Source organism: Gekko japonicus, unplaced genomic scaffold, assembly GCF_001447785.1.
Source record: "Gekko japonicus isolate JY-2015 unplaced genomic scaffold, Gekko_japonicus_V1.1 scaffold1525, whole genome shotgun sequence".
Classification (NCBI taxonomy): Eukaryota; Metazoa; Chordata; class Lepidosauria; order Squamata; family Gekkonidae; genus Gekko; species Gekko japonicus.
In genome coordinates this window covers 128824-153621 of record NW_015176018.1, presented here as the reverse complement: position 1 = coordinate 153621, position 24798 = coordinate 128824, and the positions used below count along the sequence as shown (strand labels likewise).

The window sequence follows — 24798 nt, the reverse complement described above, 5'->3', positions numbered from 1 at the left end:
TGTTCTATTGCTTCAGACCAACATGGCTGCCCACCTTGATATATTCTGAAAGTTATCTTTCCAGCAGTAGTAGCATAAAGATAAAATTAAAATGTTGTCAGTGTGATGTCACTTCCGGGACAGCAACAGGTTTTTAATGGTCTTTAACAGTTCCTAGTGGTTTTAACATCTAGCCGGCTTTTAACTGCTTTTCACACCCTTTCCCCCATGCTAATGTAAATTGAGGGGTTAGGAATTTATATTACGGTGTCATGAAGATGTTCGGTTATATGGATTGGGATTTTAGATTGTGTATTATATTTATATGTACTCTTATGAATTCCGTTCTGCGATGCCCTGAGCCCGCTTGCCGGGAGGGCAGTATAGAAGCCTACCCTCTGATCTCCCGCTGGTTGCCTGGCAACTCTATTTAGTAGTTCAAATGCCTCACCTGATGGCCACAAGCCCCAAAGAACACATATAGGAGCTTCAGAAACAACAAATATAGAAACACAGAAAGCAAGACACACAAGCTCCAATTATTGGCTGAGTTCAGACTGGCAGTTTGCCCGGAAATAGGCACCACGTGCCAGAAACGTTTCACAAACAGATTAAAGGGCCGGTTCACACAGACACGTCTGTCAGGCGTTCACCAGCCGTACTCAGCCCGTCTTGTAGCGCTTGCCTCCCGAGTTTAAAAAGGACCTGGTGAAAGTGGTAGCAAACCCTGGAGAGCGCGGTCATCCCGTGTTCATCCCCCACCAACAAAGTGTGAACGCCGAAAGCCACAATTGCTTGTGCGCTTATGCGCATATGCGCATATCTCTGGATTACCAAAAAGAAAGCTGCGCCACCGCCAGGGGCAGGCCAACAGCGTGAACGCTCCCTTGCGCCTCTTCCCCAGTATGCTCCCGCATCAGTTGGAGCAGTGTGACAGGGAAGCCATGGGACAGTGTGACCGGGAAGCCATGACTCCCTTGCGCTTCAAACTGCCAGTCTGCCCTCGGCCATTAATTCTATAGCCAGTAGGACTACAAACTCTGGGAGGAAAACACGGCCACTTCTGCACTGTCACTTTTGCTTTGGGTTTCCCCCCACTTTTCCACATATGTTTTGCTCCCTCTGAGACTACTAGAGAAAGCAAAACACATTGGGGGGGAAACCCCTGAAGCAATAGGGACAAATGAGTGACAAAAAGTCTTCCTTCTTCAGAGACTATATTCAGCGCTATACATTTTCAAGCATTCCCAACAAATGTGGAGAAGGTCAAAATCATGGAAAAGAGAAAACAGACCAATTCAAAAAGGAAATGCTTGAAAGATTGGTAGAAAAGGAGGGGGAGGAGGAAAGGATGTGCAAAGAGACATGCATGGACCCCACTGGAATAAATGAGAATGATACAGATGTGCTCTTCTCATTCACTGCAATGGAGCTTGCGCAAGAGAATATCCTGGAAGCCCAGCTCCCACAACTCCACAAGGCACTAGCCTGGCAACTGCTGCTTAATTTTTCATTGCCACCCTCTCACCCCTCCCTTTCTCCCTCTCCCCTCCTTCCAAATTTGGAGGAATCGGCTCTACTTACCCAATCGCCTGATGCTCGTAATGCTGCAGCGTCCTCTGGAGAGTCTGCCTTATGGTCTGAGGCTGGAGAATAAACACAGAAATAATAATAAAAATGTTATCAGCGCATCGGCAGTCAGCCTCGCACTCGGCACGCTGTCTGAATGGAGGTGACTACTGGCTTTATCACTTAATCTAATGTATGTTTTTCCAATTACATTCTTTTTTTCCTCTCCTCGCACATCTGCTGTGCTTCCCCCAGAGTAACAGGAAGAAAAGAAGCCCAGAAGTAGCAAGCTGTTTTTGTACTGCAAACATCAATATTTCAAGGTTCCTCCTTCAAACTCCAGCCCCTTCACTGAAAATCAGCTGTGGGGTGTTGTTGTTGTTTTTTACAGCCAGGGCAACCGTCGCAAAAAAGCAGAAAGATAACAGAAGTACACAGAAGAAGAAAGCAGCCCCCTTAGGGGAAAAGTAACCATTACATCTCTTCACCTCCCTCCCACCACTGCCAACCCCATACAGTGTTCTTCTGTTCCTCATTGCAGCATTTTGAGGCTGCTTTTTGATGAAAGCAAAAAGGGACCAAAGGGGCCCAAAAATTTGCCTGTTTAATATGACCCCTTAGATCAAGGGTGTCAAACATGCGGCCCGTGGGCTGGATCTGGCTCCCACAGGGCTCCTATCCGGCCCCTGAGCAACTGGCTCTCTCCTGCTTCCTTCTCCAGTTTTGCTACTGCTGCATTGCAGCTTGTTTTGCCAGATTCTCTCAATCACACAGGAGAGACAGATAGGCAAGCCTCTGTTCTCTGCAGTGGTTGAGGCTCCTCCCCCTCCTCCTTCCAGGGGGAGGAAGGGAATGAGCCAGAGCTTGCAGTTACTTTTCTGGGAAGACTACAGTTCTGTAGACAAACACATAGCCATTACTTTGTGTCATAATGCCTTCAAATGTTCTTGACCAGCACACAAAACTATTGATGTATAAATGCTCACAATGCCCAGCCGGCAGCAGAGAAATGCCACCCAAAAACAGGGGTTTCCCTGTCCCTAGCAGGTTTCCCTGTCCCTAGCAGGTGTGTGGCAACCCTACATTATGCCCTGCCAAGTTCCCTCCCCTCTCCAAACCCTGTCCTCCCCAGGCTCCACCCCCAAAATCTCCCGGTATTTCTCAACCCAGAGCTGGCAACCCTAACTGAACTCCAGGCTAGAGAGTAGGGTTGCCAAGTCCTTTGAACTCACCGGCGGGGGACTGTCTCTCAGCTCCAGGAGTTGCTGTGGGACCCGCGCTGCCTGCACGTCACAGGAAGTGACATACGACGTAGAACACGTTGGGGGCGTGGCCCCAATCGGCAGAGGGAAAACCAAAGACCACGTCCCCAACATGCTCTACGTGGTTACGTCACCTCTGGTGACACAGCCACACTGCGCATCAGGGGGCGGGGTTCCCCCCGGGGCCCGATTCCGCGGCGGTGGAAATCGGGCCTCCAAAGCGGGGGTTTACCTGCCACCCGCCCCCACTTGGCAGCCCTACTAGAGAGATCAGTTCCCCTGGAGAAAATGGCTGCTTTGGAGAGTGGACTCCATGGCAATATACAGTGCTGAGGTTCCTCCCCTTCCCAAGCCTCACCCTCAAATCTCCAGGAATTTTCCAACTCAGAGTAAGCAATTCCACTTCCTGGACAGCCTCTATACTAGTTTTGCCAACCTCCATCTGGGGCCTGGAGATCTCCCAGAATTACAGACTATAGAGAAAACGGCTTCATTGGAGGGTAAACTCTACGACAGGTCCTTTGCCTCCCTAGGCTCCACCTCCAGCTCTGCCTGCTTCTAGCCCCTCTGTCTCAAGACCCTGGCCTACCAAGGTTAGATCCAGTCTCTGCTGGTCCTGACATTTCCCTTAAAGCCAACATTTCCAGACTGAGGCCTGCATCCTGGAGCTCTTACCTATCTACTACTTTAAACCACTGCTAGACACTGACCAGTCATTTCAAGTCATCAGCCTACCAAAAGAATGATCATCAGCCAGAAGGAGTTAAAAAAATTAAGCCTACTCAAAAGCAAAACACTGAACAATAGACATTGTTATTAACATCTATTTTTATATTCAAAGTTCATCTCTAATTGGGGCATTTTTGGCAGCAGTTTGGTTGCTCAGCTGAACAGAATCAGTTTGAACCATCCAAGCAGAACCAAATGTGAAAAAAGATCTTGTCCATCTCTAACACAGACGAAAAAAGTCAATTTTCTTGGCAGTGGCTGTGAATATTTATGCAACTGGCCAATCCGTTCTAACCGGAGTAATATTTGTTTTTAACCTCACAGGTTATTATTGAAATTTATTGAATTGAAATTATTGAAATTTGTATGGCATACTGAGTGACTATTTTTTTTTTGCATTCTTCTTCCTGCAAAAAATGTGGCCTATGAAGCTAGCACTTTTCTCTAAATATAGAATGCAAAAGATTACAAAGACATTCCTTCAATTCTGAGAAATGTGCCTTTAAAAAAATATTTCTTAAGTTAGTAGATCAAGTTGGCAACAGCAAACCCTCTGGGTAGTAGAGGCACCTATCAATTGACTCAAATAGACATACTTCAAATAGGCGACTTTAGACTTCGGCAATATTTTAGAAATCATTCCGTCATCTTTTTCCAGTGCTCCCAATAAAGATGGAAGGCCAGGCTGTGCCAAGGGAACAGAATTAAATAAAACAAAAGAACAGTAAACCACAACTTAATTATCCCCACCAGAACTAAAGCAAAACCATACGATCCATAAGGAGGAAGCAGAACGTTCAATTTGCCTTCTTCGGCTAGTTGACGCTAACAATTTCCTTTTCCATTTAGAGTGCAGCTCCGCACACACCGAAAAATCAAGAAGGGTTAAGGCTTTTATGGTGCCATCCGGAACAGAGTAACACCCTCCTGAGCTCATTGGCCTCTGTGGACTTCGAAGGGCATAATTCTGCTTAGGGGTGGCACTGTAAAAGGTTCTTTTGCGGAGGGGGGGGGAATCCACACCAGGCACTTTTGCTCTCAGCAGGAGTTAAATTTACTATCTCAGGAAAGCATTTAAAAAGAATCAACTGTGCACTTGCACACACCAAAAAAAAAAAAAAAACAGAAGATGCTCTATTTAAATGAGACCACACATAGGAAGCAGCTTCCTCCCATTTGGAGAAGCAGGTGTTTAAGTCCTAAAGGCCTGATGGAGCAGAAATTCTCTTCAGATGCTGCTCAAACACAGACAATTTAGTAGCTCTACAACTCTGATTCTTGCTGCGAGGGAAGGAATGGAAATTGTACCATCTCTTCCTGGCCTTTTTATGTTGAAACCCGGAGTCAGTTTAACCCATTACAAGATTTTTTTGGACAATTAAAATTAAGCAAACAAAATCAGGCAAGCCTACAAAGACAAGAATTAGCTCATCTATTTAATTGAGCTGCACAGATGACAACTCTTTGAACTTCTTTTATGCCATGACCCCTTCATCGATGTCAACTGTTATTCCAAAATTGATATGGCCCTTTACCTCATTATCAGTTTCCTGATTTAGAGACAGACGCCCAGTGGGATAAGTGTGTGCTTGTGGGCCAAAGCCCATTCTCAGTTTCATGCCCTATGCAGCCACCTTGTCTGAAGCTAACTGCAATGTCCTAACAGTTCTGCTCCTGTTTCTTTCCTTTCCCTTAGTAAAGCTAGTTTGGAAAGCCACTGCCAAGGAAGTGAGACGTGCCTACTAAAGAGCCCTTTTCAGTTGTTATGTTTCAACACCTGTATGGGTAGAAAAGAGCAAGAGTCCTGTAGCACCTTAAAGACTAACAAAATATGTGGCAGGATATAAGAACATAAGAACATAAGAGATGCCAATGTTGGATCAGGCCAAAGGCCCATCCAGTCCAACACTCTGTATCACACAGTGGCCAGAAATACCAGTGCCATCAAAAAGCCCACCAGTGGGGCCAGGACATTAGAAGCCCTCCCACTGTTGCCCCCCCCCCAAGCACCAAGAAGACAGAGCATCACTTGCCCCAGAGTCCCTATCTATACCTTGTGGCTAATAGCCACTGATGGACCTCTGCTCCATATGCTTATCTAATTCCCTTTTGAAGCCGTCCATGCTTGTAGCCGCCGCCACTTCCTGTGGCAGTGAATTCCAAGTGTTAATCACTCTTTGGGTGAAGAAGTACTTCCTCTTATCCGTTCTAACCCGACCGCTCTGCAATTTCATGGAGTGGCCACAAGTTTCTGTGAGCTTCTGTGAGTCACTGCTCACTTCTTCAGACAGCAGTGACTCAAGAAAGCTCATACCCTGCCATATATTTTTGTTAGTCTTTAAGGTGCTACTGGACTCTTGCTCTTGTCTACTGCTACAGACAGACTAAGACAGCTACCTATCTTGATCTATCACGTGTATGGGGAGACGATATTACACACAATCCTCCAACTCTGACAGCGTTTTTGTTTGTCTTTTGAAAGAGGCAATATGTATATTTCAGCCAAGGTACACACCAACCAGAAACCAAGGCTGAAAATAAAATTGTTGCTCCTTTCATACAAAATGGCCATTGTACATACACCCACCAACCTCCAGGTAGGGCCCGGAGTTCTCCTGGAATTATAATTTGCAGAGAATATATGGTTGCCAACCCGCAGGTGGTAGCTGGAGCTCTCCTGGGATTACAACTGATCTCCAGGCAACAGAGATCAGTTCACCTGGAGAAAATGGTCACTTGCTTTGGAAGGCGGATTCTATGGCATTATACCCCACTGAAGTCCCTCCCCTCTCCAAACCCTGCCCTCCTCAGGCTCCACCCCCAAGATCTCCAGGTATCTTCCAACCCAGAGCTGGCAACCCCATCAACAGTTTTAGAGGGTGAACTCCATAGCACCTCATCCATGTTCTCCCAAAACACATGGTGAAATGTAACAAATGAAAAGGGCTACGATCTACATAACACCTGGCTCACCCCCAGGCCTAGCACAGTCCACTAGTCCTGTGGAGAGACCCCTCTAGAGGCTTGATAAGCTCTCTGTTTTGTTTCCTGTCAGGTCCTGCACAAACAAGACAGTTGTCAAGCTACTGAAATATAACAAATATGTCTGGTGGGCAGTGTTCCCTCTAAGCTGAGTTAGTGTGAGCTAGCTCACAGTTTTTTAGCCTCCGGTTCACACATTTTTGTCTTAGCTCAGGGAGGATGGCTCCAGAGCAAACTAATTTATGCAGCAGCCAAATCACTCACTCAGAATTTTAATGCCAGCAACTAACAAAGGAGAATTTTTGCTCACAAGACTCCACAGCTTAGAGGGAACATTGGTGGTGGGTAGGGTTGCCAGCACAAGACGGGCAAGTGGCAGGAGACTAACCGGGGGGGGGGTGTTCACTGGCGATATCAAGATGTCTCCTGTGATGCAATAACATCACTTCCAGTGCGGCCAGAAGTACCATCACTCTGTCGTCAGTGAAGCTGTAACATTCAGTCAAAATTCTATGGTTAACCACAAAGTTTTGACTAAATGCTAGAGCGTTGCTAGTGACACAATGACATCACTTCTGGTCACACTGGAAGTGATGTTATGATGCCATGATGTTGACAATCATGCTCCCTATCCCCCCCCCCATTTTCCTCCCACTGTCCAGGTGAGCTGAGGCTGCAAGGGCTGGCCAGGAGGTCTCCCAACTGAAGCAGGAATCAGAAAACCCTACTGGTAGTCTACCAGCTGTAGGCTTGGCCCAATAGAAAATAGTTAACCCTAGATTTCAAGGTTACCTCGCTACAGAGAATTATTCTAGCAGTGATTCCCCAGTCTAGTCTTCAGGTTCATATCACCTTTCAGGATTTGGGCTCCTCTGTCCCACATCTCAACTGTATATCATAACTACGGTGGCCATCTAACAGATTACCCCCTCCACAAAAGAGAACAAAAGAAGAAAATAATTTTCTCGTAATTTAGATATTACTAATTTACTTCACAGATGCAAACTCATACATAATTCCTATAATTTAAACGGAAATTTGTCCGCTGTCTAGGTGCTAACAGGGAATGGGGGTTTTATTTCTCCCTTACCAGGGGTGTTGAACTAATTCATTACAAGGGCCGGATCTGACATAAATGTCACTTTGTCAGGCCGGGCCATGTGTGCCATCAAATGTAATGCCAGGTACGGGAGATATAAACTTTATAAAGGACACAGAAAAACCCAATTAAGGATATTATTTTTTACTCAAAATACAAACATGCTTTAAACATTAACACTCTTACAGTATTTCCTCAAAGTATCTCCCTGATGCCCACCCTTCTATTGCCACCACCCATTACCCATTAGCTCTGGAACAGTATACAAGGACAGAATGCCCAGCCTCTGTCATCTAGCAATTAAAAAAATGACCAATTGCTCGTGGGTCAGATAAGACCCCTGGATGGGCCAGTTCTGGCCCACGAGTGGTATCTTTGACACCCCTGGTTTACTCTCTTTAATTCAGCCCCTTAACAGTGTGGTTAGCTTGAGCAACCCTTCTTCTGCCTGCAGGCAACTCCGGATCCCCCCCTTGACTGCTCAGAAATCCAGCTTTCAAAGCAACTTCAACTAACTTTTCTGGACACGCACATTTCAGAGGGCAGGGCAAAACAAAAAAAGGACTGTATACCAAAAAAGAAAACGTCTAGCCATCCTAATCGTAACAGTGGTCCATTAATAATAGCTCAATAAATCCAGCTTGTTTCCCAGCCTTTCTAAGGTGAGAGCTAATTCATGTATTCAGGAAATCAAGAATCATAGGTTCCATTTGAGGAGGACATGAAGGATGCAAGCAGGCACACATGACATTTCAGACCACATATTCTTATTCCTCAAGGCCATCTGCCAGTGGGTAGTTCTAAATAATAGGTGCTATTGTTATACACAATCCAACAGGTCTATGTACAGGATATCCATGCCAAAGGTACACATTCCTTTATTTCAAGAGAAGGATAATTTATTTTCCTGGAACGATATCATTACTGTAATTATTGTGAGGTCTTAAAAAGGGGAATAACCACCATTTTTTTAAAAAAAAACCTTTCAAAATACAATTCTGCTTTGAAATTTAACCATGAGTTAAATTTGCAAAATCTTTCTGTATCTGTTAAAATATCTCCCCCTCTCTCACCAGTCAAGTACGAAAGGGCACCCCAGGCAAAAATGCAAGACAATGCATGGTTCATCATATAAAATTCTCGATGCCTGTGGAAACCTATCACCAGAGTTCCAACGTAAGTCCTATTCCAGATGTGCTACATCTCCAGATGCAGAAAAAGGTGTCCCCCCCCATACAAGAAAGCCTTCACCTTAGTTCTAAAATAGAAACATGTCTCTATGATTTCTGAATCAGTAGTGCTTTTTTGTTTTTTAAAAAAAGGATTCATATATAATGTTGCACTGATTTCCACCAATTCTGCCCTCAGGACTTGGGAAAGCCCTCCTCCAAAGGTGCTGATACTCAGTACTGGGGAGTACCATCACAAAAACATCAACAACAACCCACCCATGAATCAGTGTTCTTTCTGAAGAGGCACAATGCAAGTCTATGTTCAGATTAAACACTTCTTTAAAAATGGAAATTCTAATGGTTGAAATAACATCTCATTACCGGAAAACCTAGAAATGTCACAAGAGTGGGCAGAAACAAAGCCCTGATGAGCTGAAGAACCAAAGGTTAGCACGAGCTCTGGCAGGTAATCCATCAGAGAAGGATTCCTTGCCATTCTTCATAAATAATTCCATCTATGAATAAATAATAGATGGAATAAATAATTCCATCTATGAAGATTCCCACCTGCCCCAGCCAGAAGCTGTGGAATCATTCTACCCCAGTCACTGGGGTTCTGGTGGTAGCTAGAGATCTTCTGGGATTACAACTGATCTGCAGGAGATGGAAATAAGTTCACCTGGAAAAAAGGGCCGCTTTGGAAGGTGAACTCTGTGGCATTCCTACCCCACTGAAGTTCCTCCCCTCCACAAACTCTGCCCTCCTCAGGCTCCACTCCCAAATTCTCCTGATATTTCCCAGCCTAGAGCTGGCAACCCTACCTGTGAAGTAGGTTAGGTTGAAAGTAGGGATGTGCATTTGGTTCGTCTGAACCAAATGCACCCCCGAAAATGGCCCATTCAGACCCCTTTCGGGCTGCTGCAGGCCGATTCAGATTCTCTGATCTGAATCGGCTTGCTGCCGACGGCAACTCGGCCCCATTATATCCTATGGGCCATTGAAGTCAATGGCGAAAACATAGGGTATATTCTGGGGGCTGGAGGGGAGGGGGTTTGAGGGAGAGGCTCCAAACTCGCAGGGCAGCTGCTGGAGCCTCTCCCCAAGATACTAACCACGTTTGAAGAACATTGGACTAGGGGGTCCAATTCTACAGGCCCCCAAACAGGTTGCCCCATCCCCTCCATTGTTCTCTATAGTGGGGAAAAGTAACTTTTCTTCCCATCATAGAGAACAATTGAGGGGATGGGGCAACCTGTTTGAGGGCCTGTAGAATTGGACCCCCTGGTCCAATGCTCTTGAAACCTGGTTGGTATCTTGGGGAGAGGCTCCAGCAGCTACCCTGTGAGTTTGGAGTCTCTCCCTCAAGCCCCCTCCCCTCCAGCCCCCAGAATATACCCTATGTTTTCACCATTGACTTTAATGGCCCATAGGATATAATGGGGCTGAAATTGACATCCAGCTGGTCGAAAGACTCCCAAATCCGCTTGACGAAATTGACATGCGGGAGTCTTACTTCCAGCTGAAATTGATTCTGCTGGATTCGGCCAAATCAGAATGAGCCGAAATTTCTTTTTTTTGCACACCCCTAGTTGAAAGAGAGTACCCAGCCCAAAGTTACCCAGCAAGAGTCATGACAGATTGATCTGAAGCTAAACCAGAGCTGGTAACCCAGAGCTGGTAACACTACCTGTCACTGAAGCTGTCATGCATTTGCCAAGGGAGTGTACTGAAGTTAAAGAAATGAGGAATATCACAGCCTCAAAGAGAAACCACTTTCCTTCCACTAACAAGACAGAAGCTTAAAAGGCTCAGAAGAATTGTTAGGCACATAGGGGGACAAAGCCTGCTGAGGGAAAATCAGCATGGCTTCTGCAAAGCAAAGTCCTGCCTCACCAACTTTTTGGAGTTGAGGAAGTGAACAAGCATGTAGACAAAGGTGACCTGGTAGACATTATATACTTGGACTTTCAAAAGGCTTTTGACAATGCGCCTCATCAAAGACTCCTGAGTAAACTTAGTAGTCATGGGATAAGAGGACAGGTTCTCTTACAAATTAAGAAAAGGTTAAATGACAGGAAACAACGAGTGCAAATAAGTGGACAGTTCTCACAATGGAAGGAGGTAAGCATTAGGGTCCCACAAGGATCGGTATTGGGGCCGGTACTGTTTAATTTTTTCATACATGTCCTGGAACTAGGGATGAGTAGTGTAATTGCCAGGTCTGCAGATGACACAAAATTATTCAGGATGGTGAAAATCAAGGCTGACTGTGAAGAGCTCCAAGAGGACCTCCACACACTGGATGAGTGGGCAACAAGGCGGCAAATGAAGTTCAATGTTGACAAGTGTAAGGTAATGCACACTGGAACAAAAATCTCAACTTCAAGGATTGGCTAATGGGGTCTGAACTTGCTGAGACTGAAAGGAGAAAAGATCTTGGGGTCATAGTGGATAGCTCAATGAAAGTGTCAACCAAGGATGCTGCAACGATTAAAATGGAAAAATCTATGTTAGGGATTATTAGGAAAGGGATTGAGAATAAAACAGCCAATACTATAATGACCCTATATAGATCTATGTTGTGGGCACATTTGGAATACTGTGCACAGTTCTGGTCACACGTACTAAGTCTCTCAGTTCTCGCTTATACCCAGAATTGAACTTTTTCGTCTTGGAGGTGTCACTAGACTCAAACTTTGTTCTCACATCTGTTTGTTAACTCTTGTATTGTATGCTAATTTACTGCCATTCACAGATCTTACCTCTAGTTATATATATGGTTTAAGAAATTCTGTTTCACTGTATCTGAAGAAGAGCACTTGCACACAAAAGCTGATACCTTGAATAAAATATTGTTGGTCTTAAAGGTGCCACTGGACTCAAACTTAGTTCTGGTCACTGTATCTTCAAAAAGGACACTGCAGAGCTGGAAAAATTACAAAGGAGAGCAACCAAGATGATTAGGGGCTTGAAGCACCTACCCTATGAGGAAAGGCTGGGACTTTCAGTTTAGAAAATAGAGGACTAAGGGGGACATGATAGAGATTCATAAAATTATGCATGGGGTGGAACTCCAGGGCATTCAATGAAGCTGATGGGCAGTAGGTTCAGGATGGACAAAAGGGAACACTACTTTACACTCAGAGTGATTAAAATGTGGAATTTACTGCCAGAGGACGTAGTAATGGCCACAGGAATAAACAGCTTTAAAGGGGGATTAGACAGATTCATGGAGAATACGTCTATCAATGACTACTAGCCATGGCGTCTGAGGGGAACCTCCACATTCAGAGGCACTAATCCTCTAAATCCCAGAGCCAGGAGGCAACATCAGGGGAAGACCACTGCCTCTATGCCCTGTTGCTGGTCATCTGGAGGAACTGGTTGGTCCCTGTGTGAGACAGGGTACTGAACTAGATGGACTATTGGTCCGATCCAGCAGGGCTCTTCCTATGTTCTTGACTTGCTGATGTAGGTTGCAGCCTGGGCCAAAGCAGCCAAGGCTGTAAAATGGCTAATACCATGCCACTGAGCATCACTGTTAGGAAAACAAAACATTTCTGCTCTATCCCATGGCTGTCTAAGATTTCAGTCCGCCCCCCACGCCCACACACATATACCAAGCACATAACATACATAATACTCTGTCTACATCTGTCAACCAATACAGATGGTCAAAGATACAAGCTGATATAAAACTCACTGAACGGATATTTTCCCCAAATATATTCTAGCCAAAAGTGGCTGCAGTCTGTTAAATTTTTTTGACATTGATATATTTAAAGTAGTTTGCAAAAACTAATAATGAGACAGAATATAATAACAAACTAGTCCTAATTATGCAATTTAATATACAATGTGTTGCTTTTACTTGCGCTGCCTTTAATTCCTTAAGATCAAATTCCAATTTCAAGCTTATGGTTTTAACGCTTGATGTTATTATATGATTTTATATTATTGATTCTATATTTCATTGTTTTTATTGTAAGCTATTTTGAGGGCCAAAAAGCAGATTAAAAATCTGTTTAATTTTCTGTGTGTTATGTTTAAGTAGTTTATTCAAAATGTCACCAGCAGGAGTAGTTCAAAATGTGTGCACAGTGATTTTTTTTTAAAGTGTGGTTAATCTGTTATTTCTTGCACCCACCAACCAGTTTCTTTCTTTTTCCCCTATCTAGCAGTTCATGAAAGAATATTCTTGCATTTTATACAGCGGTTATACATCTGTTGCTGCAGATTTTTCTGCTTAACCAGATAACTTTATACATGTTAGCATACAAATTTAGCATACAAATTACCTTCAGCTAGCCAACTGCACTGCTTAGATACCACTGATACCACTTTTCTGATTTCCTTATGGCATTTTCCAGGGTCATGGTTCTCCTAAATTGCTCCGTTGCTAAAATTCCCTTATGTTACTTCCCATTACCAACAATTCTCAAATTTGTCTTTCAGTAAGCATTCTCCCAGTTCACAAAGGGAAACACAGAAGAAACTCCTCCTCTACAGCAGGACAGAATTACAAAGAGCTTGGTGGTAACTTCTTATCAACAAAAACCCCTCTGATCAGAGGCTTGAATTGCAGTTATATAGCTTGATTTCTTGGCAATTTATCTGTAATCTTTTCATCCCACACTTCCTCCAAGGATCTTTGAGCCACATACATGGTTATCTCTTTCTTGTTTTATCCTCATGCAGCAACCCCGTGAACATGGTTGCCAACCTCCAGCTGGTAACTGGAGATCTCCTGGAATTATAGTTGACCTCCAGGTGACAGAGATCAGTTCACCTGGAGAAAACGGCCACTTTGGAAGGTGGTCTCTATGGCCATTGAAGACCCTCCCCCTCCCCAAACCCCACCCTCCTCAGGCTACACCCCAAAAATCTCCAGGTATTTCCCAATGCAGAGCTGGCAACCCTACCTGTGAAGTAGGTTAGGTTGAAAGAGAGTGACCAGCCCAAGGTTACCCAGCAAGATTCACAACAAACTGAGAATGTGAAGCAAAGACTCCCAGATCTTAGTTCAAACATTCGAATCACAGCCTCACGTAGGCTCTTCCACATGAATGTACGAACTGATTCTATTTCACATTTGAGATTATATAGATAACCCACCTGGAGTGATAGTTGGGCAATGGCGCAATCACACATGCAAGTCATCGCTTGTTACTACAGTCGTCCAACCAAGAATCCAATGGACATATGTTTGCCTTAGGGCAAAAGAGAAGAAGAAGAGGAGGAGGAAGAAGAAGAGGAAGAAGAAGAGGAGGAGGAGGAGGAGGAGGAGATTGAATTTATACCCCGCCCTTCACTACCCAAGGGAGTCTCAGAGCGGCTTACAAACTCCTTTCCCTTCCCCTCCCCACAACAGACACCCTGTGAGGTAGGTGGGGCTGAGAGAGCTCTTGACAGAAACTGCTCTTTCAGGAACAGCTGTGCCAGAGCTTGAGACTGACCCAAGGTCACATCAGCAGGTGCAAGTGGAGGAGTGGGGAATCAAACCCGGTTCTCCCAGATTAGAGTCCGCGCACTTAACCACTACACCAAAAGAAGAAGAAGAGGAGGAGGAGATTGGATTTATGCCTCGCCCTTCACTACCCAAAGGTGTCTCAGAGCAGCTTACGAATTCCTTTCCTTTCCCCTCCCCACAACAGACACCCTGTGAGCAATGCTCCCTCTAAGCCAGGGGTGTCAAACATAAGAAGAAGAGAAGATTCGATTTATACCCTGCCCTTCTCTACCTGAAGGTGTCTCAGAGCAGCTTACAAACTCCTTTCCCTTCCCCTCCCCACAACAGACACCCTGAGAGGTGGGTGGGGCTGAAAGAACTCTTGACAGAAACTGCTCTTTTTCAAGAACAGCTCTTATCAGAACTATGGCACCAGCAGCTGCAAGTGGAGGAGTAGGGAATCAAACCCAGTTCTCCCAGATTAGAGTCCGCGCACTTAACCACTACACCAAAGATTAGATAGCCCTCAGCTCTCTTCCAAACGCACCCTCTGAATTTATCCTGTATCTAAATTCTAACCATTTCTAAATTTCAAGTCCAGAACAAAAGTAACCTTATGCAAGCAGCAACAGATTGTGTACTGGGAGTATCACTAAACTCTTTATTAAAGGAAACATGGCAAGATATGTGAAACTCCTGACCGTATTCCAGTTGTGACCCATCAAACCTGTGCAGCTGCCCAGCAGAGGCCCGATAAATCTCCAGCTATTGCTATCTGCCTAGGACTTCAAAGACAAAGGAACCATTCAACCACAGGAGGCCAGTGGGCTGCATTTGACTAGGTGGATCACAGGCGGTGGAAACCTGACTGAACTCCAAATCAAGTGTGTAGCCAACTTGACATGAAAGAGCCTAGGATGAAGCTATCATGGCTTTTCCTTTTCAATATTTTGGCACCCTGGAGGAGAAACAATCGAGAACTGTTCATGATTTCCATTCTCCCCCCCAAAAAAACTGCACACTCTTCTTGCAGCTGTAACAGCATGAAAAGTGAGTGTAATGTAGTGATTAGAGTTATCAGACTAGTATCTGTAACAGTCAGGTTCAAATCTTCATTCTGGCACAGAAACGTGTTTAGTCAGTCAGTCAGTCAGTCTCTCTCTCTCTCTCTCTGCCTCACCTACCTCACAGAGGTGTTGTTAGGATAAAACAGAAGAGCCTAGGGTTGCCAGCGCCAAGGCGGGCAATGCCTTGACATTTGGGGGTGACACCTGAGGAGGGCAGGGTTTGGGAAGGGAAAGAACCTCAAGCAAAGTATGACGCCATAAAGTCCACCCTCCAAAGCAGCCATTTTCTCCAGAGGAATTAATCTCTGTCACCTGGAGATCAGTTGTAATCCTAGGAAGAGGGAAGAATGCCATTGAAAACTGCTTCGGGTCCAAATGGGAAGAAAAGCAGGAACTAAAGACAAACGATACCAACAATGTACTAACTTGATCTGAAAGGATTCTGAAATATTGCTGTGAGGATAAAATGGAGGAGAGCAGAATTATGTAAACTGCTTTTGGTCCCCGCTGAGGCGAAAGAGAGAGTACAAAGTAAGTAAATAAAGAAATAAATGCTTCACACCTAGATTAACAGATTTCTTCTCAATAGCTCTGTCCTTCTAGCATATTGTTTAGGGAACTTGTCCTTCCTGTTTTGGGAACCCTTTACATACACTAACATGCCAAGAAAGTTTCTTATTCTACAGTCTAGTCCAAAGAGATGCGTATCATCTGAACTCTTTTTGAAAAGGAAAATATCTGTCTGTTTCTCAATACATTCAATTTATACAATTTTCAACCAAATCCTAAATATGTTTTCTTAGACGTGAGAACCAACAGAACTCACTTCCTGGAGAGTAGGGTGAAGATGTCATTATTTTAAGGAATGAAAACAGTTTTTTTAAGCTTGCCAAAATAATCGACAGGCATAACCAACATATGTGATGAAGCCATCAGATTTAAAAGATTCAATATTAACAACTGCAGCATTACTGGCTGAAAACATGAGGTGGCCGTATACCATCAGTCCACTGGTCTATCTAGTTGTGTATTAGCTATTCTAACAGGCAGAAAGGCTCTTTAGGATCTCAAGCAGAAAATGGACTTTCTGGCGTCTGAGGTATGTTTAAATGGAGACACTAGGGATTGAACCTGGGACCTTCTGCATGCCAAGCGCATACTTTTCTGCTGTGCCACTGCTCCCCTCCTGAGCAGTAGTTCATTGGCAACAGATAATCTATCACCTAAGAGACGAGCTGTGCACGACGCAGGCAATTTGTGATTGGGTCCCCAGGTCTAATCCCCCTGATGGGCAATTCGGCATCAAAAAGTAGTTATGAAGGCCCAGTATGAACTAGCACATCAGCACGAGAGGAGGGGAAATCAATTACCCAATCCAAACAGCTGTTTTTAGCCTCTGTCGAGAAGAAAGGTGGGCATCTGTACCATGCCTGCATTTCCCCTGTACTGAGGATTAAAGCACACCGAGAAGGCCATTTCTGATAACTGAAATAGCATGGGAGGAGAGCGGTAACCCATGCTCTTCACCAGTGCTGTAACCCCGATTCATCACCCTGCGCAACTGCTTTTTGAGGCAAGCCCTGCATTGGTCTCTGCCAGCCCTGCCCATGTATACTGCAAAGCAATGCTCTGAAGCTCTGATCTCCTTACATTAAAGCCATACAGACGTAGCTCTTCTATTCTATTTGCTGTTGCAGTCTAAGGGGCGGATTCACACCTTACTGGCAGCCAGACAGGTGAATTATGGACTTCCACACTATAAACTGAGTCCAAAGTTTGGCTCTTGTCAATGGAAGGATCTTCTGTCTATGGAACAGAACTATTCTGCCTTGTTCTTCATACAGCAACCTCCTCTTCTCCCCAAAATGTAGACCTTGAACAACAGGGGACTACTTCTATGAGCTCAGTGGGCTGTTGAGGGAGGCAGAAAAGTTCCATTCCACTGTCGGAAGTGTTAATGGAAAATCTAGTCTGGATCCAGCCCATTATATTTTTCAGATGTGTACAAACCTAAGATGTTCTACATGTACACCCAAAAATGCAAAGTGAAAATGTGAGCAATACACGTACCATATCAATAACTTCATCAAGGACCTATGACTGGTCACAACTCCCTAGTGAGTGTACATATGGTCAGACAGCCAGGTCTGCTTCCGCATAATGTAAGAATGGGTCCCAACACTGGAAATCGTTGGCCATGAGAAATTATGTGAATGTGCCATTTGTATCGTTTGATTATCATTCATATGTGCAAGTTATCCCTTGATGGTACAGTCACCAAGTGAGGAGTGTGTGACTTGACCTTCAAGATAACTAATGACCTCGAATTAACTGATTAATAACTATTCCAATGATTAATTGAACACAAATCTGTTTTGGTGTTTGAAACAAGTAGGTAACATGCCTGCTCCTAAAAACAGTTCTGAACACCCAAAGCTGAATCTGCACACCTCCCACCTCACTCTGCACAAGCATCTCCACACCATGGGAAGATGTGTGAATTTATGTTAGGTCGCCTAAAGCATGCATGGGGAAAAGAAGTGTAATTCAGATGCATTTCCCATTGCCCTACTGATTTCAAATACCCATAGCCACTCTAACTCATAATCCTAAACCCTGGCACGGAATTTTCATTGATTTAAGCTTACTTCCTAGTTAGATCTTCTTAGGCACACAGCATAAATCTGCAAAGTTCACACACTCGGCTTGAGATCAATGGAATTCATCCCCAAACCAGACACAGCAGAGCTGCTAACAGTTAAAACTAGACAAAGGCCCCTGCCACACGGGGGGGGGGGAGAACGGCCAAAGTGTGGCTTTTTAAAGCCGCACCAAAAGAGACACGTGGCGGCGGGATCAGATAGATCCCCTGAGCTCCCCCTCCCCCCGGCACGATCAGATGCCGGGGGGAAGCCACTGCAGGGAGAGCGAGGCAGCCGAACTGCACATGTGTGCGCGTGCGCAATTTGACCTGGAGCCTCGATTGCTCCTGCAGATGGGCGCGCCGGCGATCTCACGGCCGCACTTGCTGCGCCGTTCCAGGTTGGTGCTACCTTTTACTTGGGGGTTTGTTTGGTTTTTTGCAGCGGGTTTTAGGACAGAAGGGACGGATCGGGGACGGGTGCACGTCAATTCCCAGATGTTGCGGTGTGCTCGTGCCCGTTTGCTGCGTCCCCAATCCGTCCCTCTTCCGGCCCAAAACCTCCCGTGTGACCAGGGCCAAAGTTTTAAAATAGTCAGTAGTAACTAAATTGGTGTCTCCAGAGGCAACTTATATACTTCATTTATACCCAGTTTTCTCCACAATGGGGAGCCAAAGGGTTCTTCAGCTTTCTCTCCTTCACTTTATCCACACAACAACAAACCTGTGAGGTAGGTTAGGCTGAGGATGCGTCAGTGGCCAACAGTCATCCAACAAGCTTCCACGGCAGAGTGGGGATTTGATCCTGAGTCAATACTCTTGTCAACAGAGGCAGGAGCATCTGTCACCTTCTCCCCAACTTGAAAAGTTAATTTACAAATAAAAGAATCTTGCAGTGGCTGAGGGGCAGACCAGAATGATCAAATGGACAAGAGCAATCCCCTCTAATCTATAATTACTTCCTTGCATTAAGAATGAAGCAAAAATACTCTTTCATGGGGTGATAATCGGCAGCTACTTCAGCCATCTCACTGAGATAAGCTTAACACTTAGGAAATGTGAAAAGAGAAACGCCAAAACCACAGGGACTACCACAGCTAAGGATCTTAAAATATGACACTGAACTTTATCAGACATACTGTGAACACGAGTGCCACTAAAATCATGCTATCGCCTTATGAAATAGTTTTAACTGTGTTATGGAGATAGGAGATGGGCAATGCCCCCTCTAAGCTGTGGAGTCTTGTAAGCAAAAAATTCTACTTTGTGAGCTACCGGCATTAAAGTTATGAGCGAGCAATCTGGCTACTGCATAAAGTAGTTTGCTCTGGAGCCATCCTTCCTGAGCTAAGACAAAAATGTGTGAGCCAGTGGCTAAAAATCTGTGAGCTAGCTCACACTAGCTCAGCTTAGAGGGAACACTGGAGACGGGTCATCTGGAATGTCTTTTCCCAAGTTTGATTTTATTTCATTAATTTGCCTGCAGGGAAAAGAGCTTGGGGTGGGGTGGGGAAGAGACAAAACAAGTTAAAGAAACTACAGCGCTTATCTATATCACACTCTGATCATTCTCTTCAGCTGTCAAATCTACTGGTGAGTCTAGTCTACCCAACTCAAACCCTCATGGTTAAAGAGACTCTCAAACACCAAGAGAAGCCTCTGGTAGACTGGAGCTCAGCTAAAGAGATCTTTTCCACAATTGGAAAGACAGCTCCACGCAACAGTTGTTGTTCAGTCGCACAGTCGAGTCCGACTCCTCGCGACCCCATGGACCAGATCCCGCCAGGCTCTCCTGTCTTCCACGCAACAGATCGCCCAGCAATTCCTTATCATTTTGAAGTAACAGTCTGGCTAAAGTGGAACTGACCACACCACATGTTAGCATTCACAGTAACCTAAAGAATGTCTTATGAAGCAGTCTCTGCCTCCAGCTATTGAACAAACCAGCTCTAGACGGAAGGGAGTACGTGGGATTTTAGCCCCTTTGTAATGCAGGGCTAGAAAAATAGGTTTCTGATGCCTAGAGATCATCGATCTTTTCTCAGAAGCCTGTGCTACGTGGGCCGAATCTGGTTGCACAGCATTAGATTTCTAGGTGACCCAACAATGGGATTTGTTTCTATTGTGTCTAAACATACTTCTCAAAGATTACACTTGCTGCTCTGCAGACCAAAACACTTACTGGAGACAGTCATGAAAATGCCATCAAACGCAGTGGAACTGGAGGAGATGAGAAGGAGAAGAATTAAAAATAATCTAATTGACTGCAGTCCTGCCTGACATTAGAAAACATGGCTAAACAACTAACTTGTTCGGCCTGGTTTCTGCTGGAGTACAAGCACACCTAATGGCTTCAGTCCTAGGTTAAAACTAAAATGTGAGCATTTTCTTAGCGTTGCATTAACTTCAAAACAAACTATTCCGCCATGCATAAAGAGCAAAAATGCTTTCGTGAGGCTGCAACATCATTTCAGCAGGCACGGAATATTCCCAGCAAAATCTGTAGTGGCTGAAAAAGAACAAAACCCTTCACCCTCTATGCAGCTATTTGAGAGCTCTACGCAGGGGAGTGGGGGGGGGACATATTGTCACTTCTGCACAAGCAGAGGCGGGTGCCGAATGCACCCAAAATCATATTGACTGATGACGTTTTTAAAAATCTGCTTAATGAACTTCTCGGCTCACAGACTTCAAAGGATTCCACCTTAATATTCTGTGCAATGGCATACAAGACTTCCCCCCAAACTAACACAGCGGTGGGAGAAGAAGTTTGGTGAATTCTGCAAAGGACAGCTAATGAACTTTACTGTCAGCTTTGCGAAGCACAGATATTCGAAGTACAACCTCTTCACAAGTCAAGATCTGAAATGCTCAGACATCCAGAAATGACAGGGGCCACTGCAGCTCGCCTCATGCCAATGTTCAGTTCTGGATTCCTACCAAGCCAGGTAGAACGTTGACTGCTTGCACAGCAACAGTTCACGACTTACAGTGAACACACATAAATCCTGCATCTGTCGCTTTACAAATGAAACCAGGGACTAGCACCTGGATAAAAGTGTGGTTTCAATCACCATGTTCAGCTGTGTGTGACGGAAGGTAACACGAGAATTACTTAACAACGCACGAAGAAAAATCAAGGATCTGCTGTCCACAAGATTGTACATGCATTCACAGTAATTGACGAATAGGGCTAGGATTGCCAGCACAACAGTTTAATCTTCCCCCAGATAAGTAGGAATGGCACCCATTTGTGTCCGTGGGAATAACGGGGCGCCCTCAGGGACATTCTGGAGGTGGTGGCTAAACCCGTGTTCCGTAGTCACCTCCAGCTCCTGCAAATCAAGGCTACTCCTGTCTATAAAGCCTCACTTTCGATTCTGTCTCTCAATCAGAGCTAGGAGGGGAAAAGCCAGAACTGTGAAAAATCATTGTTATGGAGAGAGAGAAAGATGCTATGCCCCCGGGGATCAGCTCCAGCACTGCCAATAGATTCAGGAGCTCGTTGCTAGTGAGATGCTGCAGACGTGCCCCATACAGATGTCATATGTAAACTGGGTATTATAGTCTTATATGGAGCTATTATTTCAGTCTATGTATTTACACATATATAAATGTTGCCTCTGGCAAGGCTGTTGGAACAGCTGCTACGGAATTCCAGGATTTTTCTTCAGCAGCAGCGCCCGCTCCGTGGAACTGAGGTCCTGAACGGGTCGAAAGGAGCCCCTCTGGCAAGGCTGTTGGAACAGCTGCTATGGAATCCCAGGATTTTTCTGCAGCAGCGCCTGCTCCATGGAACTGAGTTCCTGAACGGGTCAAAAGGAGCTGACTTTCCGAATTTTTAGCAGACCACTTCACAGAGCAAAGGTATTTGGGAAAGAATTTGAGAGAATGTCTTCTTTTTTCCCATTTGGGATGCTGACAATTGTTTCAATAGATGTAATCATTGCCACTTTTACATCTGTTTGGGGTTCTGGTGGGTGGGAAATGGGGCAAAGAGTTTGAGATAAATAAAATTGGTGAGAGATGAGTGAGGGAAGGGGATTGTAGCCCATTTTCCACCGCTTGCATCTCCACTCCTGGGTTTACCCCCCAGAAGTTTCCCTAACAGTCTACCTCGTTTTCACAACGTTCGAACACACCCTCAAGAAATTCAAACAGCGTGTGCAACTGGAGGGAAATTTATGGGCTATAATAAGGGACCGCATTATGGGACAGGCAAAAAATTGCCTCCTACATCACCAACTCTGGGGGACCTGATCCTCACTGGGTAGAGATCCTAAAGAAGATACAATTAGGAAGGGTCCCATACTCTTTAGGGGTCCTTGCAATATACCAACCCTCTCACCCCACATGCCCACCCACTGTAATGATGGATCTGGTTGGTAGTTTTCAATCATAAGTGACTCACTGACTGCCTCCCTTCATCCTGCCTAGGAAACGCCCCAGTTTTTAGGGGCACTACTTTCTCCTCACCCTGAAAAGCTGCAGACACATACACGGGGGACAAATGCTCAGATCTTTCCTTTAACTATGAGATCAAGCAGAAGAGTTGCTGGAGATCTCTGATCAGATCTCAAGCCATCTTTAATTTCCTCTAAAAGCAACTGCTCGAATCCCGGTTTGAACTGAGGTGACAGCACCGTGGCAGGAGGATTTATGCTACTTCCCCCAGTGCTGTATTTTGGATAGGAGTTAGTATCCCAAAGAGGGCTACTAAGCCCCCACGGGGAGGGGAGACAAATCACCCTTTAAAGAAAATTAAAAGACATCTGGAAACCTCCTGAGTCTTGTCTAGATGAGTCCTAGGACTCTCAGGACAATAACAGTTTGTTTGGATGTGGCATAAAAGGGCCCAGAGCAAAATTGCTGGCAAGAGCAGCAGCGGCTCAGCGGTCCCATGGCCACCGACAGCCCTTGGGTCAGATGCTCAGCAGGGAAGAGAGTCAAGTAGCCAGGGCACATCCCTAGAGTGTAAAGAGCTCCAAAGGATGCGCCCAGGGCTCAACTACACATTACACACACACACACACAAGCAACCCAGCCAGTCCTTTCAAAACGGGGCAATTTGAAATTGAGAAATGAGGCAGGGGAAAGTGGAGTTTAACCCTTTTCCCTCCCAGCCCCTCACAAGGGTTTCATACTAATCCCACGGGGACGGGGTGGGGGTTAAATGTGAAGGTGGGATGGAGGTGTAGGAGGGCAAAGGGTTAAACACCCCACATCTCAGCTCCGATCTGCTCCTTCCCAAGGTGACTTTTCCTTTTTTAAAGCCATCAGGGTTCATTTGCATGCAAACAGGAGGGAGGCCCAGAAAAATTGTTCCGAACCCCACCAATGGGAAGAGAAAAGCTACACTAAGAGCTATCCGTGATTGCTGTTTCCATGCAGAGAACTGACAACATGTGGTCTTTGGAACATGAGTGAAGAGGACATCAGGCATGAATGGAAGGAAGCGTTTTATTCACGATGGAAGGAAGTATCTTAACCAAGAATTACAGAATGCAGCAGAGGAATTATTTGGGAAGAACTCAGTGATGGTGGGAGAGGAACAGTGAGAAGAACTTCCGCGGGAAATGAAGACCCAAGCAGATGGGAGAGAAAAGGGTATCACGGTAGAGGTTTAGGGGAGTAGGGAAATTCCGTAAAACACAGGCAGGCAAAGTTATGGGGAAATACAAAATGTGATACAGAAAGGAAACACAAGGCACAATTATGCCCCACTGAGATCTGAGCAAGGGGAACAGAGACTCCAAGGAGCACAAGGTGCATGGAGGGAAGAAAGACCCAGAGATCTACGAATACCTCAGAAGAAGACGTTGTTTAGAATCAGGTGAGAGTTTTACTACGACAGAAGGTAAGGTACTCATGGGTTTTGGGTCAGGTCTGGCAGGTCAGGTCTTTGGGGCACAAGTTTCCCCACACAAAACCCAGCAGAATAAGAACGAGCCAGTAAGGACAGGCTGCACCTTTTCAGTGGGACTTGTGGACAACTTCAAGGCGGACAGAACCCCATCGTGCATCCAGAGGAGGAAAATCTGGATTTTCCGCCTGGAGCAGGGGACTGTCTTCAGCTAGTCTTGCTGCGGATATTAGTGAAGCCTCCCCCAGCCCCAACCGACTCACAATCTAGGCAGCATTAAAAGAATCCCAAACAGCCCAACTTCTTCAGCCTTTATGGAGGGAGGCAGAAATCGTAACTGAGGGTCCTGGTTAGGAATCTGGACCCAGGAAACTGCTCTGACCTCAGGAAGGTGCAAAGCCAGGATGGGGGAGGGGGCGGAGACCTAAATGACCAAGACTGGGGACTGGGAAAGAACAGATGTGAGGGCGTCGATTTGGGGGTCCAGCCAAGTGGACGCGAAGAGCCCGAAGCAACTGGAGGGGGAGGAAATGCGGGAGGCCCGAGCGGAAGCGCCACTTTGGGGCGGCCGTTTGAAAGCCCGGACCGCGAGCGGGGGGGCGAATCCCCACGACCCTCTCCCGGGTTTTGCGCTGCAAGCCGGCCGGCCGCGGGGAAAGGCTGGCTGGACGCGCAGGGCAGGAGGGCCGCTTCTGCTCGCCGCCAGAACGCCTGCCGCGAAAACAGCGTGCGACCCGCATGTACGGCATCACGTGTGAGAAGCGCACACGCGGGTTCCCCCCTCCCTTTGCCTTCTTCCCCCTGCGGTCCCCCCACCTGCATCGTCCTTCCCGCGCCCGGCCCCTGCCGGCGGCGCCCTTACCGTGGGGGCGGTGAGGCGGCTGACGCTCTCGCCCAGGGAGTCCAGGTTGACCCTCCGCCGGCGCGGGGCCCTCCTGGAGCCGGCATGGGGCGGGGCGGCGGCGGCGGGGGGCGGTGGGGCGGCG

General features: G+C 45.9%; 1 protein-coding gene across 1 annotated transcript in view; it reads right to left on the bottom strand.

The window, feature by feature from the left end:
• GUCY1A2 (guanylate cyclase 1, soluble, alpha 2) overlaps positions 1-24779 on the bottom strand; it is a gene marked incomplete at its 5' end in the record, with an annotated part of 237962 nt that extends 213183 nt beyond the window's left edge. Inside the window, 2 exons of the mRNA XM_015426580.1 lie at positions 1564-1625; positions 24675-24779. Of these exons, the coding sequence (XP_015282066.1) occupies positions 1564-1625; positions 24675-24779 (167 nt within the window). The remainder of the gene's footprint in view (positions 1-1563; positions 1626-24674) is intronic.
• Positions 24780-24798: the final 19 nt, after the last annotated feature.